Raw genomic sequence first — 18,217 nt, 5'->3', positions numbered from 1 at the left:
TCTGTGGTGGAGCATTTGCCCAGTTTGAATCCCCAGCATCTCCATGTAGGACTGGGAGAGAACCTTGTGTGGAATCCTCGAGAGCCGTTGCCCTGCTGCCAATCAGAATAGACAATACTGAGCTAGATGGACCAATGGTCTGACTAATAATAATAATAATAATAATAATAATAATAATAATTTATTTATACCTTGCCCATCTGGCTGAGTTTCCCCAGCCACTCTGGGCGGCTCCCAATCAAGTGTTAAAAACAGTACAGCGTTAAATATTAAAAACTTCCCTGAACAGGGCTGCCTTCAGATGTCTTTTAAAGATAGGATAGCTGCTTATTTCCTTCACATCTGAAGGGTGGGCGCCACTACCAAAAAGGCCCTCTGTCTGGTTCCCTGTAACCTCACTTCTCACAGAAGGCCCTCGGCGCTGGATCTCAGTGTCCAGGCTGAAATATACTCAGAGTCGCAAAGTGATTTCATGCTCTTTATTCAGCTCATAGTGGTGAGGAGGAAGAATGAAAGTCCCCTCAAAGTATCTGCTTATATACATTATTTACACAATGGGCTGCACGTGATTGGCTAATTCCGAAATTCTCCTGTAGGCCAATCAGGTTGTGGATTCACTTCTATCTGCAGCATGATTGGGTGGTTCCTGCTGACCAGTCATACTGCTGCATTGTTCTAGGACCAATCAGACTGCTGCATTCTGAATCCTATTGTTCTAGGACCAATCAGACTGCTGCATTTTGGATCCTATTGTTCTAGGACCAATCAGACTGCTGCAGTTTGGATCCTATTCAACTCAGTACATAACACAGGCTGAACGATGGGGGTGGAGACGCTCCTTCAGGTATACAGGACCGAGGCCGTTTAGGGCTTTAAAGGTCAGCACCAACACTTTGAATTGTGCTCGGAAACGTACTGGGAGCCAATGTAGGTCTTTCAAGACCGGTGTTATGTGGTCTCTGCGGCCGCTCCCAGTCACCAGTCTAGCTGCCGCATTCTGGATTAATTGCAGTTTCCGGGTCACCTTCAAAGGTAGCCCCACGTAGAGCGCATTGCAGTAGTCCAAGTGGGAGATAACCAGAGCATGCACCACTCTGGCGAGACAGTTCGCGGGCAGGTAGGGTCACAGTCTGCGTACCAGGTGGAGCTGGTAGACAGCTGCCCTGGACACAGAATTAATGTGTTGCTGTATGCTGAGCTGTGGATTTGTGCCTCTTCTCGCTGAAGGAAAGGTTCCTGTGGCATAGCAGGCATGTGCAAACACTAAGGTTTGTTTTTTAAGAAAGCAGTACAGCTCATCTAGATGGGGACATTTTTTTAAAAAACAAAAACTGTATAAAATAAGCCCCAATCAAATACTTCCCCTGGTGCTGAATAAGACATCTACAGAAAATCAAGTTTTCTAGTTCATCATCCATCGAAGAACAGGGGAATTATGACTGGATCTGAATGGCAGAACCTCAGGATTCATTCATTGAGAATGATGGCAGCTGAACTAGCAGGTGCTTTGCCACGAGGGCTACTGACAAAGTTTCTATTATGCCCAAGAATGCTGAGATGCTAGGAGTCCTGATCAATAGTCCCCCCCCCAGCAGTCTGGCTGCTGGAAAATGGCTAGCACAGCATTCTTGAGCATAACAGGCTCTGGCTCCTGTTATTATCATCTCTGTGGCTGCTACTAGCAGGTATATTTGACTAGGAAAGTGAGGCTGCAGCAGAAAGAGTTATTGAAGGGCCTGGTACCAAGAGCATTACATCTTAGGTTCTAAGACCTGGTCAAGATGCTGGTTCTTACCTTCAAAGCACAATAAGGGCTTGTGAGCCAAGGGCTTGGAACGAGTGTCTCTTCTCATAGTAATTGATTTGTGCTTTGAGATTTGCTGAAGGCCTTCTCCGGGTGGATCCATCAGCAAAAGGAAGGTTTGGCAAGCAGAAAAGGACCTTTTCAGCAGTGGTGCCCCAGTTGTAGTGGACTGTGCTCCCCAAAGAGGTTTACGTGATACCTGCGTTGCAATTTTTTTTAGTGCCAGGCAAAAATGCTGTTGCTGCTGCTGCTGCTGCTGCTGCTATTTATTAAATTTATATCCTGCCCTTCATTTGAAGGTCACAGGTTATTTGCAGTGTAAAAACACAAGACACATAACATAACAACAACAACCAATAACCAACAATACCCCCTGACAATCAATTGTTTAATCCAGTGGTGTGTTTTTTCTAAAAAATCGTTTAGGGGTACTCTCGTTTTGACTCAAGAAAATCACCTTTTTATAGTTCAAATCAGGGGGGAAGAAATACAGTAAATGGACAAAAGTGCAAAGCACATGCATTACCTCATATTACACAGCTGACAGCTCACAGTAACTTCCACGTTGGCATGAGCCTGAGACTCAGGAAACACGAGGAAAGGAAATGAAGCTGCCATTGGAGGTGGTAGCAACGAAACTGACCAATCACCGTGCTAGATTCCAACTCCTACTTCACACATTAAAAGCTCGCTTCTGTCTGAGACTCAGGAAACACCGTGACAGAAAATGACAGCCTAGGAGAAGAGGAATGTTGTTGCCTGGCACCTAAAGATGTGTAATGAAGGCACCAGGTGAGCCTGGGGAGAGCATTCCACAAATGGGAAGCCACCTCAGAAAATGTTCCTATTTTAACTTATTGTTAGATTATTTATCCTCCTCCCCCCCCCCCCCCGCTTTTTGTGCTGGAATACAGTACAGGGTTATGTCCCAGTGATGCCAAGGGCTTTTGACCCAGGAGAGGTGTCTGCTAGCAGAGAAAGAGGTGATTTTCACTGATTCCCCAAAGCCCGCAACAGGTTTTGCTTAGGGGAGAGCTCTGGATGGGAGGAAGCTAAACAGCAAAAATTGGCTGCTCCTCCCCCCCTTTTTTTTAAAGGAGAAGCCTCTCTTGGAGCAACAGTCTTAAGAGGACTAAAGGAATTACACCTGTAGATTGTTGAGCACTGCCCTGGAATCCTAAAGGTGGTAAATAAATTAAAACTCTAGAACCAAGGCCTGCTTGTAATGAACTCTGGAATCTTGAACTGTGGCAATTAATTTCTGGAATCCCCAATTACGGAATTCAGAGCTGTCCCTGTCTGCAAAACCACAGAGACCACATGGACAGTGCCTCCCATGAGAGAGAACTCGAAAGGTTTTTAAAAAATAAATAAATGGCAGAGCAATCAGTTCTTTCACATGCATTCAGAAATAATCAGGCAGCCTTTGAAAAGAAACTTAAAATTACAGTCATTTGTCCAAGCAGAAAATCACACACTGCAGAGGCAAGACACTGTAATGTATAAAATAGTTTATTACTATAATAAATAAAATTAAAATTTGTCTTTACAAATATTATTTGTGCTTGTTTAAAAATGTCAGTAAGGGGGTATTTATTCATATCTTGTGACAGCAACTTTATCAGGACATTCCAAAACAGGAGATATATACTCTCTCTACTGGCAGCTTTTTCAGCTGACCACAAAAATAGTATCTACTTATTCATCTTTGTTTTATTCATGCTCAGTAAGACAAAGTGACAAATGCAAAGAAATAATCAAAAAAGAGATAGTATTTGTTGGATTCTGGAAAGGAGAAAAACAAGTGGAGTACATTTTCTTTTAAAGTGCCAGAAAAACTGCATTACTGGATAGCCATAAAGTGTCCATGCAGACGTGGAAAAGGAAGGTTTCAGCATGTTTTCAGGTGATGGAAAAATATGGAGCGTATGAAGGTACAATAATATAACACATTCATTATGAAAAGTCATATTACTTTGTTTAGCAGTTCATCCTGATACAAGATTATTGAATCTTTCTATTATTCAAATGATTCCTTTCAAAACAGAGGACATTAAATAGGAATAAGACCAATGGGGGTGGGGAGGGAAATCATTGCCCTTTGAAAATCTCTTTGAAAATAAAAATAAAAAACGAGCATTTATTCCTTTTAAAAATCCCAGACACCTCCAGCATTGGTAGTTCTGATTCCAGTTACAATAACATTGTGGGATTTGTCACACCGGGTCCTACGACACTCAGGCGTCATGTGGAGATAGACGATGGCGGCAGAAGAAGCACACTACCTTGGTCAAGAATAATGGGTGTGAGAGAGACTTCGATCAATACACAAAACACTTTTAGCAGCATGAGGTGTCAGCTCCCTGATATATAAAAGTGTCTGTGGCAATGGCGATGAAGTGTCCTTGCAGACGAACGGGGGGAAAGGCTACAGAAAAACTACGGTAGTCAGAAGGCAATATGTGGAGAAATAAATCGAATTACCGATGCACGATTTCCATTAGACTTAAGAAATCTAATCAAAGTGCTTTATATCTTGAGGCAACACTGTAGTGAACACTATACAGAAGGGTAGAAAGGGAGTCCATGACAGCATCATAGTTTCAACTCTTTATCACTGACGGAAAGGGGTCTTAAGGCTAAATGTTAAAAACAACTTATTGCAAGAAGCTTTGTTTTCGTACTTAGCGCAAATCCATCCTTGCCACAGCAGTGTGTGGCATGAGGGTGTGGTAGGGGAAAACAACTCAGATCAAAGATACTGTACTAATGACAGTGTTTCTTATATAACTGAATTCTGGGAAGCCTCCCAGTGAGGATCCCTGTCTTTGAAATGCTTATTATTACTTTGAAATGCAGATGATTGGTTATTCCCTCCTACGCCCCTAGAGGCTGCGTTGCTTGACTGTTTTCCACAGAGTCAGACGCCAATGAGTCAACAGCTACCCATGGCACAAGTGCGGTTGCACCAAGTTGGTAAACGCAGCATGGAGGGGCACCTGCAAACCATGGCGCTCAGAGTGGGTCAGCTTTGTGATAAGGGCAGCTTAAGAAGCACCTGCAGGTGACCTGTGGCAGTGGTGAGAAAGCACCACCAGCGGGTATATATTTCACTTCACTCACATGCCAAACCTTGCTCCAAAGCAGGGGAGGCTAAACCGCAGTCCTCAGGCCAGATTGGGGAAGCTGCGAGGAGTGGCCTGCCAACCCAATCCAGCTTTGCCTCCAAATCTCAGTGTTGTAGTGCTCAGCATGGAGATCAAAAGATTAAATCCCTCTGCCTGCCTGGCAGAGATTATACTCCTCTGAAGAGCAGGTAGAGGAGTTTTGTCTCTCTCAATCGCAGCACTGAGCATCAGAGTACTGAGACTGGGAGGTTAAGTGCTGTCTCGGCAAAAAGTAAAAGGCAAAAGCTCTCTCCGTGGTGGTGGTGGTGGTGGTCCTTGAAGCACAGCCTTTTGCTCATCACATATTGTGCTCCCCCATCTTCATACTTGGGTGGGGATGATTTTTTAAGAGACCCTCATTGTGCCTTGAGGGAGGGACAGATAGAGAAAGAGTTGTGTGTGTATGTGTGTGTATGCCTGCATGTTTACATGCAATTTGTATTTGTGTGTGTGTGTGGGCGCGCACGCGCGCATGAAGGCACACTTACACAAACACACAAATTATATTTTGACCTTGCCCACTATTGACAGGTGGTCCGTGCAGGGGTGACTGTCAGTACGACCCTTGGGTCAGAAAAGGCCAGCAACCACTGTCCTGTAAGAAATATAGTAGCTATCTAAATATCCTATATTTTCTACATTTTAGACTACTGGATCTAGGCATGGAAAAACAGGAATCATATATATATACTATACTTCGCATACGCTTCCCATAAAAGACACAGGGCATGGCCGTTCCTAAGGGGCTTTTTCACCCATGAGAATAAAACTGGGCCTTGCTTCAGTTGGTCTGTAATGCAGATGGAAAGCTATGGCAGATGTCAGTCTTCCACACACAACCAATAGTCAGATATTCAAGCACATAGCGAGACCCAAATGCAATTTAACGTAATATGGGAATATATACTAAAACCGTGGTCAGTGCCAAAACTCAGTAAATGCTGACCAGGTCCTGGTTCAGAACCCCCATACCCAGGAGTAGCTAGTATCCTAATATGTTGCCACAGGACTTGCTTCAGAACTACTGCTATATAGAAACATAGGAAGATAGGAAAGTTCCCATCAGACCATTGGTCCATCTTGCCCAGCCCTGATAGCCAGTGGCTCTCCAGTTTCAGACTGAGGGTCTCTCTATCTGGAAATGCTGGGGAGTGGACCTGGGACCTTCTGCCTGCAAAGCCACTGAGTTATGGCCCTTCCCAGGTGAATACAGTTTTGCTTCCACCATGTCGTTGAGGGGCATAAGTGGTTTGTGCCTGCTGGGTTTCCTAGGTCATGAATTGGGACCTTTGGCCCTTCAGGTGTCACTGAGCTCCATTCCAGCCCCATCTGGCATTGCCTACTGGATGGGTCACCGTTCGCCATCCCGACTCTAGGCCCTCTTCTTCGTCACCACCTTATCGCTGCAAAGGAGGAGAGCTACAGATTTCGCTGGTTCATCTGGGGAGTCCAAAGAAAGCACACGAGCTAAACAGTGTGAAAGGGTGGAGTGCAGGGAAGACGAGTCCTTCTAGCAAATACAGCCATGACAATAGGAAAAGTGGCAAAGGGTGTTGCACCAGCAGTCCCTGATGTGCGATGAGCATAACTCCTGAAATTCCTGAACTACGATTTTGTACCACAACAATGCCATCCATGCAACAATAAAGGGCTCCGTGAACATAAGCAGGCACTTTCTGCAGCACAAAGTAGGGCGGGCACACACACACTGTGGCAGCATCACAATTTTTTTGCAGCTTTCTGCACACTTGTTGCACAATGAAAGGCCTGGATGAGAGGAGCTACTCCTCAACAGCAGAAAGGAGGAATCAATGCAAGGTCTGATTCCCCACCTCTTGAAATTTGTCTCAAGGTCGGGGCAACATATTTTCCCCACCACCCTGTGCCCTGTGGCACAATTAATGTATTTATTTATTTTGGCCCTCCTTGCCTGCAATTTCTCATACAAGCCTGGCACTGGAAGGTTTGTGCCAGCCAGCTTGGAAGATCTTCACTTTTAAAATTAAAAAGCCATAGGTATTGAAACAAAGGAAAGCCAGCTCACTTTACATGCAGCCAAGCACACGCAACAGCCAATGGCCTTGTGCAAACACACCCACATCCCCTTATGCGCCAAGAGATGCGTCTAGCTAGTGTGGGGTTCAAAAGGGACTTGTGAGTCCACCATCTACATTAGCTGTGACTGTAAAAACCCATCTCCAGGCCTGTATCTTCATGGCTGAATGAAGTGGCCATGCTGATGTGGTCTATGTGCTGCACATTTCATGCACATTGAAATCTCATCCAAGGCAGAGACCTTCTGGCTTTAAGATTATGCTCATGTTTCCCCCAAGGGTTAAATATTAATCGCCTCCTTATTTACACAGAAAGACTTCTAATACAGCTCTGAGATTTCTGCATTAAGAGTCCTGGCTGCCCTGACATTTGTTAGACCATATCCCAGCGGCATAGTTACAATTCAATCAAAGTATACTATAGAAATATTAAGCAGAACAAGGAAATTAAACACCCCCGCCCCACTGCAGATTAACACGATCCTCATTGCTGAACTGGACCAACAGAATACATTTGTCCACTGGGGAAGACTTCTGTTATTGTTTTGATATCTTGATCGCAGACTGAAGGATATGCTGTGAATTGTCCAATAACACTAATTATAGACGGAACTAATGCAGACACACGTATTGTGTAGCTGCATAATCACATACACATTTACTAATAAAAATTGCTTTTTAAAAAATAATAATAAAATTGTGTTTTAAATGGGTCCACGCCAACTCTATAACTGAGTCAAAACAAAGAAACAAAAATCACCAGGATGTTCACAGCAAATAGCTCTTTCGATTCATTAAGTGAAGGAGTGTAGATGCAGAACATCACCTTCGGAGCTGTTAAACTGGATGTTCTCGGGGAAATCGGGACACCGCTGTAAATGAAATTTAAAGCAAGAAGGGTGTTTTTAATATTGCACAGGAAATCTCCAACAGAAACACATGTATCTGAAGACACAGAACGTTTAAAAATATGGGTGTCAGATTCTGAGAAGAATTTGCATCATTTCAGAGATTTGCTCCCCCCCCCCTGAAATTGAGTACAAATTAAATTTGATTTATCTGGAAACCTCCAAAGTCATTTCACCGTGGTAAAGATCAACATTGTACCACAATGGGGTAGCAGTTTTCAGCATGTATGGTGAAAAGGATATTTCTTTTACACATTTTGCCTATTTCCAAGGGTATATTTAAACGTAGCATGCTTTGCTTATATTTTCCTCTTCCCTCTGCTCATTATGTGTGCTACAATTCATCAGCAACTATACAGCTTGCAGATAACTTCCTTTGTGTTTAGCTGTGGGTGCCCTGTGTTGCAAGATTCTTCCTGGTTCTCTGAATTGTAGCTATCTTACTGATACCATGAATGGAAGAATAAAGGGGATCAGAATGCATGGGGGGAATAAGAGCACAATAATTCAAGGAAGTCCTGCACAACTTGAGACATCAAGCCAAAGGCAGCATTCCATGTTCAATAGACTCCTTTTGCTCTTGTCTAGGAGTGCAGAAATTGGGGTGGGGAAGTAGAGCTGACCCTAACTTTCTTGACCAAATTTTGAAAAATTTCTCTTCTGAGCTTCTCCTGATCTATTAAAGAATTCCAGTCCTCCGCTGTATAATATTCTGCATAATGACCTCCCCAGTTTTGCCCTCCATGATTGTGGGTGCAACTGTAAATCTTGTTTTAACGTTATGTAATTTTTTTTAGTGTAGCAGGAAACAATTTGGTCCCTAGCTGATTGCTACCACCCACCAAAATAAATGAACTTTCAAGTGAGCTGAAATTTCACAAGAAATAATTTTCTGATTATTGTTGTTGTTGTTGTTTGTATAATCTTTTCCAAGTTCCTTTTAAACTGTTGAAATAATTTCAGCCCTGGCCTGAAGAATATTCAGTGAAATTCCCTGCCTTTTGCTGCCAACAAAGGCATGGAGAATTCTGAGGGGCCATTTTCTCTCAGCCCCTGTGCGGCTTGTCAAGAATCTGAGAGATTGCAACATGTTTATTAAGCCCCTGGCAGGACACATTTTATGGCTGGTGGGCTAGGCGGGACACATGCTGTATTGATCTGTGTTAATTGGTTGGTTCTTGAATTTGCCTTGAAAGTTAACCAGTACAGTGGTGCCCCGCAAGACGAATGCCTCGCAAGACGAAAAACCCGCTAGACAAAAGGGTTTTCCGTTTTTCGATGCGCTTCGCAAGACGAATTTCCCTATGGGCTTGCTTCGCAAGACGAAAACGTCTTGTGAGTCTTGTGTTTTTTTTCGCTTCCCCCCCTTTTTCTAAGCCGCTAATAGCCTTTTAGCTGCTAAGCCGCTAAGCCTTTAATAGCCGCTAAACCACTAATAGCGCTAATCCGCTAAGCCGCTAATAGGGTTGCTTCGCAAGACGAAAAAACCGCTAGACGAAGAGACTAATGGAACAGATTATTTTCGTCTTGCGAGGCACCACTGTAGTCACTTGATTCCACATTGGGGATCTTTAGCATTGCTGAGACACTGCTTTTCTGCATTGAACTGGAAGTGTAATTAAAACTGGTTCAAGTGGTACTTAATATAACGTGATATTATCCAATAACTGCCTTTGCCATGGCCAAGAGATTATTCTCAAGTAAGTCCCATTCTGCAAAGGTCCCCTGTAAGGTTAATTAGTAGCTTCCATCTTGCAGCTTCTGCCTCCTTTATTGGTTGGGTGTTTTTCCCCCTCAGTGAGATGCTGCGTCTCTTTATGGTATGCATAGTTTAGCATTACATGCATGGGCCTCCGGTTTAGGAGCTCCTCCTTTTCCTCTCTCCTCTTCCAGCACACCCATAGGACTTTTTCAGTTATATCTCATAGTTATTAGCATTAACTATGTTTTACAGATGCAAGTTAACCTCAGATTGTGGTTAATGATCCCTAGTTTGTTTCGCACAAGAAGCAATAACCAAAGTTCCTAGGTTGGGCAGAACAATAAACTATGGTTCTGTTTTCCTTCTCGTGGCAGTACTAGAGGAGGTGAGGGCTGTTACCAGATGTATTGCTAAATGTAAATAACTTGACTTGACAAGTAGACAGACAGATAGGGCACTCATAGAATCACTGAATTGCAGACTTGGAAGGGACCATGAGAGTCATATAGTCACATAGTCCAACCCCCTGCAATGCAGGAATCTTTTGCCCAACATGGGGCTCGAGGCCATGACCCTGAGATTAAGAGTCTCATGCTCTACCAGCTGGACACAAAGCAGTAAAAGCTGCAAGAGGTGCAAGGGGCAGCTTTTAATGAAAGATAACAGCAGCCTTTAACCGCTTAGTGCTGCAGAAATCAGACCTGAACAAACGACACTGGACTGCAATGATGTAGTCTCTAGTGTAAGTGAATGAAGGATAGCAATGTGAGGAAGGGCTATTGCAAAAGCAAGACTCTCTGGCAATGGTGGGGCCTTGCAGCCAAGATCTTGCAAGCACATCAGGTTGGCACGAAGGAAACATTAGAACCTAATGATGTACTCATTTGGAAAAATAAGCTTAATTCAACAGAAAGTGCTTTCTGCTTCCTCGGCTATTCTATCCACTGCATACCTTTGCAGAATAGGAAATCAGTTTTTCATATCATTCTGGAGTGGATGCCCTTGGAATCTTAAATCCTGAAATTCTGGCACTGCAAAGTGGAACATGGGAAACTGCTTTACACATAATCAGACCACTGGTCCATCTAGCTCAGTATAGTCTACACTGATTGGCAGCAGGTCCACATGGTTCTAATGGAGATCTTTTACCTGGAGATGCTGGGGACTGAATCTGGAACCTTTTACATGCAAAGCATCTTCTCTACCACTGGGATATGGCCACTACCCTATATTATAAGCCTATAGAGTTTCTCCTCCCCTTCTCTCGCACCTTCTCTCACACACCTATATATAGATGTATTAAATCCAAGCATCAAGCAAAGAAAACTATTTGTTGGTTATCCACTTAAAGCCTTTCACTTAATAGCCTTTGGTACACAAAATCAGACAAACTTATTAATCCTGTCACCCTGTTCAAACATATGGCTTTTCACTGAGGGAGTAATGAAATAAATCTGCAGACATTTTCATATTGATAAACAATAGATTTGAAGGGAGGAAAATAAACCCTGCTTTCTTTAATTTTGGAACGGTGCTTAGATGTGTCACATAAGTAGCATCACAGAACGAGGCATGTGTGGGAGATGAGAAGATGCCTCTTCCCAAACTGGACCTGCTTTTGTGGTTTTTGCAAATGCCAGTGTTCAAAATGAATGTATTTGCTGGAATCTAAAGTGCTTCTTGTGCAAGCGGAAGGCACTCCCATGTGAACCGGTGTGTGTGTGTGTGTGTGTGTGTGCTTTGACTCTTCCTTCCAGCTACAGCCCTGAATGCCACATCACCTCATAGGCTCACAGACCTTCAGAAGGGGCTCAGAAGAAAAGCACACAAGACTACAACAAGAAGTAAATTGGTGGGGCCAACTCAATCCATGAACAGAAATCTGCTCCAAGCTTGCTTCTTTCTTCCTTCCTTCCTTCCTTCCTTCCTTCCTTCCTTCCTTCCTTCCTTCCTTCCTTCCTTCTTTCCTTCCTTTCTTCCTTCCTTTTTTGACAAACCACTGCCAATTCATGGAAAGGTTAATTAATTTGAAGGTTTTTAATCAATCCACCTAACTGATTAGTCAAGTAAACACTGCGGCCCTGGAATTTATGACTTGGTGCAAGCTATAAACATCCTGTGGGATAAACTAAGGAAAATGGCACCAGCTTTCCCACGCAGCAGTCCGTGATTGCCTTTGTCTGAAAGAAATTAATCTTAAGGAACTAACGTCCTCCAGAGCTGCTTCTCAGCACTGCAGCAGAGTTACTAACTGCTGAGCTTTATGTACTGTGTATTATTGGAATCGCTTTCTATTTTTGTCCCTAATAATTATGAAGATGAGAGCAAATGCTCTCTCTGCATCCCTGCAGTTTAATGGCAATCAAAACCATATGCAAAGATTCAAAGCACCCGTTTTGGTGCGCAGGACTTTTTTCTTTTTAAGCCCCAGCAGATTCTCCTGCTGCTATTCCTCAGAAGCGGCATTGCACTCGAGGATATCTGCAATACTGCTGTGCTTTTGATGGGGGCACAAAACGTGGTAAATGGCACAGGGAGGTGCTACTTTGGGAAAGGGAGTTGAGCACAGAGAGTGTAGTCTGACGCACTGAACTGACCCCACCTGCACTCTACCTTTAAAGCAGTATCATATCACTTTAAACAATCATGGCCTAACCCAAAGAATCCTGGGAACTGTAGTTGGTTAAATGTGCTGAGAGTGGTTAGCAGAACCTCTATTTCCCCCACCGAGCCAAAGTGCCCAGAGTTCCCTGTGACTGATTGTTAAGCCAATCTGAAAATTGTAGCTCTGTGAGGGGAACTCTCAGTGCCCTTAACAAACTTTACTTCCCAGGATTCTTTGGGGGAAAGCTATGGCTCTGTAAAGTGTTATCAAAGAGCTCTAAATGGGTAGCGCAGACAGAGACTAATACTCAGAGCAGACTCATTGAAATCAGTGGATGTAAGTAATTTGTTGGGACTAATTTGATTTCCATGAGCTGGGCACCACCCGCAGTTCTCAGGATCCGGTCCACATCTTGTAAAGGAAGTCTGCATCGCTGATGAACAGCTCTTTCGATTAAAAATAGTCCAAACAATATATCTCTGAACGTTAAACTGCAGGTCAGTTTAGATTCAGCACTTTGCAGCATTATTCTTCCATGGCAATAAGGATGTGGCACCACTTCCCTGCTCTGATGTGACTGAACTACAGCTCCCATCAGCCCTCGCAAGTATGGCCAATGGCCAAGGATTGTGGGAGGCTGTTAACATGTGGAGGGTTCCCCAAGTCCACTAGCCCACTAGCAACGCAGTCTTTCTCTGTTAAGCAATTTTCACCGTCTCCTTGGTGCAGCATCCTTTGGTACAACAGAGTTTTCCTTAATACAAGCAATTTCTTTCCCCACCTGCTTTTACTTCTACAGGTGCCCTAGTTAGTCTTCCTCAAGACAAATACATTTCAAGAGAGACAGCATTAGCTTAGAATATGAGATAAGAGACAGAACAGCACAATCTATCTCCCTAAGGTACCAGGGACCATTACAATGAGAAAATACATCGGAATGGTTGGTGTGCATCATTGGTCTTAACGTATACATAGTTCCACATCCTTTGGCATATATCTTGTTTAAAGGAAACTCAAAAGGCAAAGTGGAGAGTTCAAAACAACATCATGAGCACAAAATATAAATTTTTCGTTGGGGTGGGGGCAGGAGTTTGTTTATAAAATCACAAACGCACATTAGTGTGGAAGGCCTCTTTTTAAAAAACTCCAAATATTTTTGATGACAGGGATACTCCACCTCGCAGTTTCATGTTTCTTTGCTGTTAGATGATATCAACCCAAATCTGAGATTTTTCTACCACCAGGTGGCAATAAATAATGGCACCTATGAATCGTATGTGAAAATACACACTGAATACTTTGATAAGGAAGTCCACCTTTTGCTCCCTTTTCTGGACCACCTCATTGTCACCACCATGTGAAACCTCGCCATTTCATAGAATCATAGAATCATAGAGTTGGAAGAGACCACAAGGGCCATCGAGTCCAACCCCCTGCCAAGCAGGAAACAATGATCACATGATCTATAAAGGCTATACAGACATAAAAAGGAGGAAGGCGAAGGGACTCGCTAAACCATTTCACAATGATGAGATCTTACTCAGCAAGCTGGCAATGTGAAGTCATGTTCAAGTTCCAAAGCTTGAAAGGAGCCCAGTTCATGTACTTCCACTTTCTGTACTCTGGTGTCCTCCAGATATTTTGGACTACATCTCCCATGAGCCCCAGTCAGTACAATGTTGCTGGCTGGGGCTGATGGGAGTTGTAGTCTAAGACACCTGGAGGGCACCAGACTGTGGAAGCCTAAAGCGTTTCCTACGGTTGTGGGTCCTCTTGTAATAAAAGTGTTGGAACTCTTTCTCTCCCTGATTTCCACACCACCACACACACATATGGACCACAATCACACCACACATTGAAAGCACTATGAGACCACTTTAAGCAGTCATGGCTTTCCCCCAGAGAATCATGGGAGCTGTTCGTTAAGATCTGTTAGGAGCCCCCTAACAGAGTTATAATTCCCAGTATTACCTGTGAAAAGGGATTACTGGCTAAACCCCTCTGAGAATTGCAGTTCTGTGAAGGAAATAAGGGTCTCTGAAAATGCTCAGGCACCCTTACTCCCAGAATTATTTGGGGGAAGTCATAACTCTTCAAAGCTTCGTAGTGTTTTCAGTGTATCGTATGAATGCAGTCAGTGTAATGTTAACATGCAGGTTCATTCACGTGAACGCCTGATTGACATGATTCTTCCCCTTCAAAAGGGGGCCTTCGATTTGTTCATTCACACGTGAAGCTCCTGTGTCAGATACTATTTGACATGTGGAGGGAGAATTTGCCCAGGAATAAACACCATGTAAAAAAGTTCCAACAACCAGGTAAGTATATGAACTGGGCTTAACATATGACTTAGTTTTCTATTAATGTCTTTTTTCTTCCTTTCTTTTTTAATATAACAAAAGTCAATTTGAGGGGTAAAGGATGCACTGACGAAGAAGGAGGGGGAAAATAAACATTATAAACTGTACCCTTGCTGTCAAAAAGACTTCAGAGTCAGCTGCCATCTCGACATGAGGTTGCAATTCCTGTTACTATACCATTTAGAGAGGGGGGAGAACATGGTTAACGGATTGGCCCCTCAATGGAGTTCATCAAGAAAAGATTAAATGTTTCGCTTAAAACACGTTGAAGTGGGTGTTTTGTTGTGTTTGCGGGGGATATCCGGTTGACGTCTGCTTAAAAGAACCACCTCAGCTTGCTCCAAAAAGGTCTTTTTCTGATTCTGGAGACTGTGGCCTTGATATTTCGTACAACTCCTGTGGTGATTGTGAGCTTCTTCTAGAGGCTAATATCCTTAGTATCTCAGCAAGCTGTTTTTCTATGTTCGTTATTTTTGTGTTTAAAGCTTTGATGTCCTCCTTCAGCTCATGCTTCACTTCCAGCATCGTGGCCTGAAGAGTCTGTTCGGGGATGGGGTAAAAGGAGTGCTTGACTTCTGCCAGGACGGGACTTCGGTCCTGAGGACTCCTCGTCTCCCCCACGTTGTCCAAGCGCAGGTCGCTTTTCGTGATGCCACTGTCGCAAGAGTCGGTCTTCTTCAGAGTGGCTTCCCCCACCACTTTCGTCCTCTCCGGCAGTGTCTCCATGGATTCCGCCTTGGAGACTTTGTTCCAGTCTTCTCCCTTCGCGCAGGCATCTTTGAACTTTGCCCAGCCTTTGCGCTTCGGAAAGTCTCCTGCCACCTTCGCCCCTATGTAGTCTGAGGCCGGGGCTTGAAGCTTGGCCTGGTCAGATACCCCAGATGTTGAAGCGGACTGGTAGGTGATTGGCGTTGCGGGGCTTTCCCTGACGGTGACGATGCTAGCTTTAACCACAGTGCGTGAAGGGTGGTCTCCCAGAATGTTGCCTTTCTCCACATCCAAGTCGTCTCGGCCTCTTTCTGCAGCCAACCGGGCCTCCTTCTGCTGCCTAAATCTTTGAAAAAGCCGGCGGACTGGATGGTCAGGTGGCAAGACTAAAGGGGCTTCGTTCTTCCTTTTCATCCTCTCTTCTTCTTCTCGCTTGACGTCACTAATCTTCCGGAATACAATCTGCAACGGGGAAAAATATATCACACTAAGGGTTAGAGAACCAGAGTGGGAAAGGATATCCATTTTCATTATTTGAACTGATAATTCTGCATGCTCAATAGCTCATGATACAGGAGCACAGGACTCTGCCTAATGCTAAGCTAGACCATTGATCCATCTTTCTTAATTTCGTCTACATTGACTGGCAGCCTATCTCCAAGGGTTCAGGCAGGGGACAGTCCCAGCCCTGCCTAAAGAGGCCAGGAATTTGAACCTGGGACCTCCTGCATGCATAGCAGATGCTCTGCTCCTGAGCTATGGACCTTTCCCATAAATATACATGAGCAGATTATCCCAGGCAGCTGACATATGATTCAAAGAGGGATTTTTGTTGTTATTCAGAAGCGCCTAGCATTCCACATGTGGAGACTATCTAGCACATCCTAAATGCAGTATTACAAAACAATATAATCGCTCTACAAGACAGTAGTGCTATTGCATTGAGGTGCTTGTTACATTTCAGTTTACTCCATCTCTTACACAAACTCAAAGTCAATGCAAGGATTGTGGATAGAGGTCAGAATTAATAGACTTAAACACCAGTTTCTCTAGGCTGATTGTATGGGTGGAACCACATAAATCCCCAGAGGCCTTCAAATAGCAGCCAGGCCTCTCTTTGAACACAACCCTCGCTTAGAAGGTTTGTGCAGTTCTTAGATAAGAGCAGTCGGGGGAGTGGCTGGCTCTCAGCCAGTTTTCCAGGCTCTAGTACTCCACAAAAAGGCTTGGGTTGAGCAAGAAAAGTGGTGGGGTGCATGGGTGGGTGTGGGTGTGGGTGTGGGTGTCCCCGTTCCATTCATTCCTAATATCACAAGGAAACCCACCCTGTGCACTCAGATTTCCATTTCAATGGGAACATCAATTCTAGATCAGGGGTTGGGAACTTCAGACTCAGGGCCAAATGCAGCCCTCCAGGCCTCTCTGCCTGGCTCCTGGGGCTCAATCAGGCCACACCCCTCACCTGCTTTGCACCTTCCCTGAGAGTTTTTGCATGGGAGCAACGAGTCTATGAACTCTACTAATGCCTCTTGCTTTCCTGGGTGGAGGATGGAAGGGTGTGCGTAGAAACCAAAGTAAAATCCACATTTGCTGCTGCATCTGGCTCTATGAACAGCCCTACCTGTGATGGCAGTGATGACAAAAATCAGGGTCTGAATATTGCAGCAAGGTCTTTACATATGCTGCCCTTGGCCAGGTATGACTCCTTCATTAATCCAGGCCACACAAGGTTATTTACTGTTCAGGTCCAGTTTATTTGCTACCAATGTAGATAGCGACCATAAAAAAACAAATCCTTTATGGCAGGGCTCTCTGTTCCCTATTTGAGCAGTGACATCATCAGCAGGTGTGGATGGCATGAGTCATCAGCAGGTGCCGATGGTGAGTCATCTGAGTTGTACCACTGCTTTCAATCTGTACACACACACACCCTGCTTCACAGGGACAACTGGCCCTGGCATGAACAATCATCACATGATCTGGGCAAGGCCCACCAGGGAAACAGCCTTCCAGTAACATATGTACACTCACATCTTCATGTCCCTCAGGCCACAGATTATATTACACAGCTGCAGTTCTGCCACCCTTGCTTTACTCATTGCTGTGGACTTGCTCCCCTTCTCACCTGTTCCCTTTCCTTCTGCTACTAAACCCCCTTAATTTGTAGCACGGCTTTCCCTCAACTTCCTCCTGAAACCTCATCACCATTTATGAGCTCAAGGAGTTGGTTAACCAAGATTTCTGCACTGAGGTAAAAAGGCTATTGAGATCTGCTGTTGTTGAAGGAAAGCCTCTTTGAAAGGGCTACCCTTGGCAGCCACTTGGGGCATAAGACCATCAGGAGAGCCTTTTTGGATCAGGTCAATGGCTCATCTAGCCGAGCATCCCATTCTTGCAGTGGCCAACCAGATGCCCATGGAAAGCTAGCAACAGCATTCTTCCCACCTGCAATGCTCAGCAACTTGTATCCAGAGACATGGTGCCTCCGAGAGTGGGGGCAGAACCCAGTCTTCATGGCTAGTAAGGTAAGGTAAAGGTAAAGGACCCCAGTCAAAGGCGACTATGGGGTCTCACTTTCAGGTCAAGGGAGCTGATGTTTGTCCACAGACAGCTTTCCAGGTCATGTGGCCAGCATGGCTAAACCACTTCTGGCCCAACGGAACACCGTGCCGGAAACCAGAACACATGGAAACACTGTTCACCTTCCCGCCACAGTGGTACCTATTGTGCTTTCAAACTGCTAGGTTGGCAGAAGCAACAGGAGCTCACCCTGTTGTGGGGATTAGAACCGCTGACCTTCCAATCAGCAAGCCCAAGAGGCTCAGTGGTTTAGATCACAGCTCCACCCGCCTCCTGATTCATGGCTAGTAGCCATTGATACCTTTATTCTCCATGATTCCACCCCCATC

At 44.4% G+C, this 18,217-nt stretch overlaps 1 protein-coding gene and 1 long non-coding RNA gene across 5 annotated transcripts in view; one reads left to right on the top strand and one right to left on the bottom strand.

Moving 5' to 3' along the window:
* Window positions 1-3,298: 3,298 nt before the first annotated feature.
* The window catches only part of KCNH1 (potassium voltage-gated channel subfamily H member 1), a 249,115-nt gene continuing 234,196 nt past the window's right edge, over window positions 3,299-18,217 (bottom strand). For all 4 annotated transcript variants that reach the window (XM_081185983.1, XM_081185984.1, XM_081185985.1 and 1 more), the window contains exons 11-12: window positions 14,709-15,770; window positions 3,299-7,897 (exon numbers count right to left, since the gene is read on the bottom strand). In XM_081185983.1, the coding sequence (XP_081042109.1) occupies window positions 14,931-15,770 (840 nt within the window). In that variant the 3' untranslated portion in view covers window positions 3,299-7,897; window positions 14,709-14,930. The remainder of the gene's footprint in view (window positions 7,898-14,708; window positions 15,771-18,217) is intronic.
* LOC308582734 lies at window positions 8,057-13,610 on the top strand. The gene is made up of 3 exons (XR_014005821.1): window positions 8,057-8,515; window positions 8,552-9,128; window positions 9,468-13,610. It is a non-coding gene; the product is annotated as an uncharacterized lncRNA (long non-coding RNA).

The sequence above is a fragment of the Podarcis bocagei genome, assembly GCF_964188305.1.
Source record: "Podarcis bocagei genome assembly, chromosome: 3".
Classification (NCBI taxonomy): domain Eukaryota; kingdom Metazoa; phylum Chordata; class Lepidosauria; order Squamata; family Lacertidae; genus Podarcis; species Podarcis bocagei.
The sequence above is the reverse complement of the archived record's forward strand: the minus strand, read 5'-3'. Positions and strand labels throughout refer to the sequence as shown.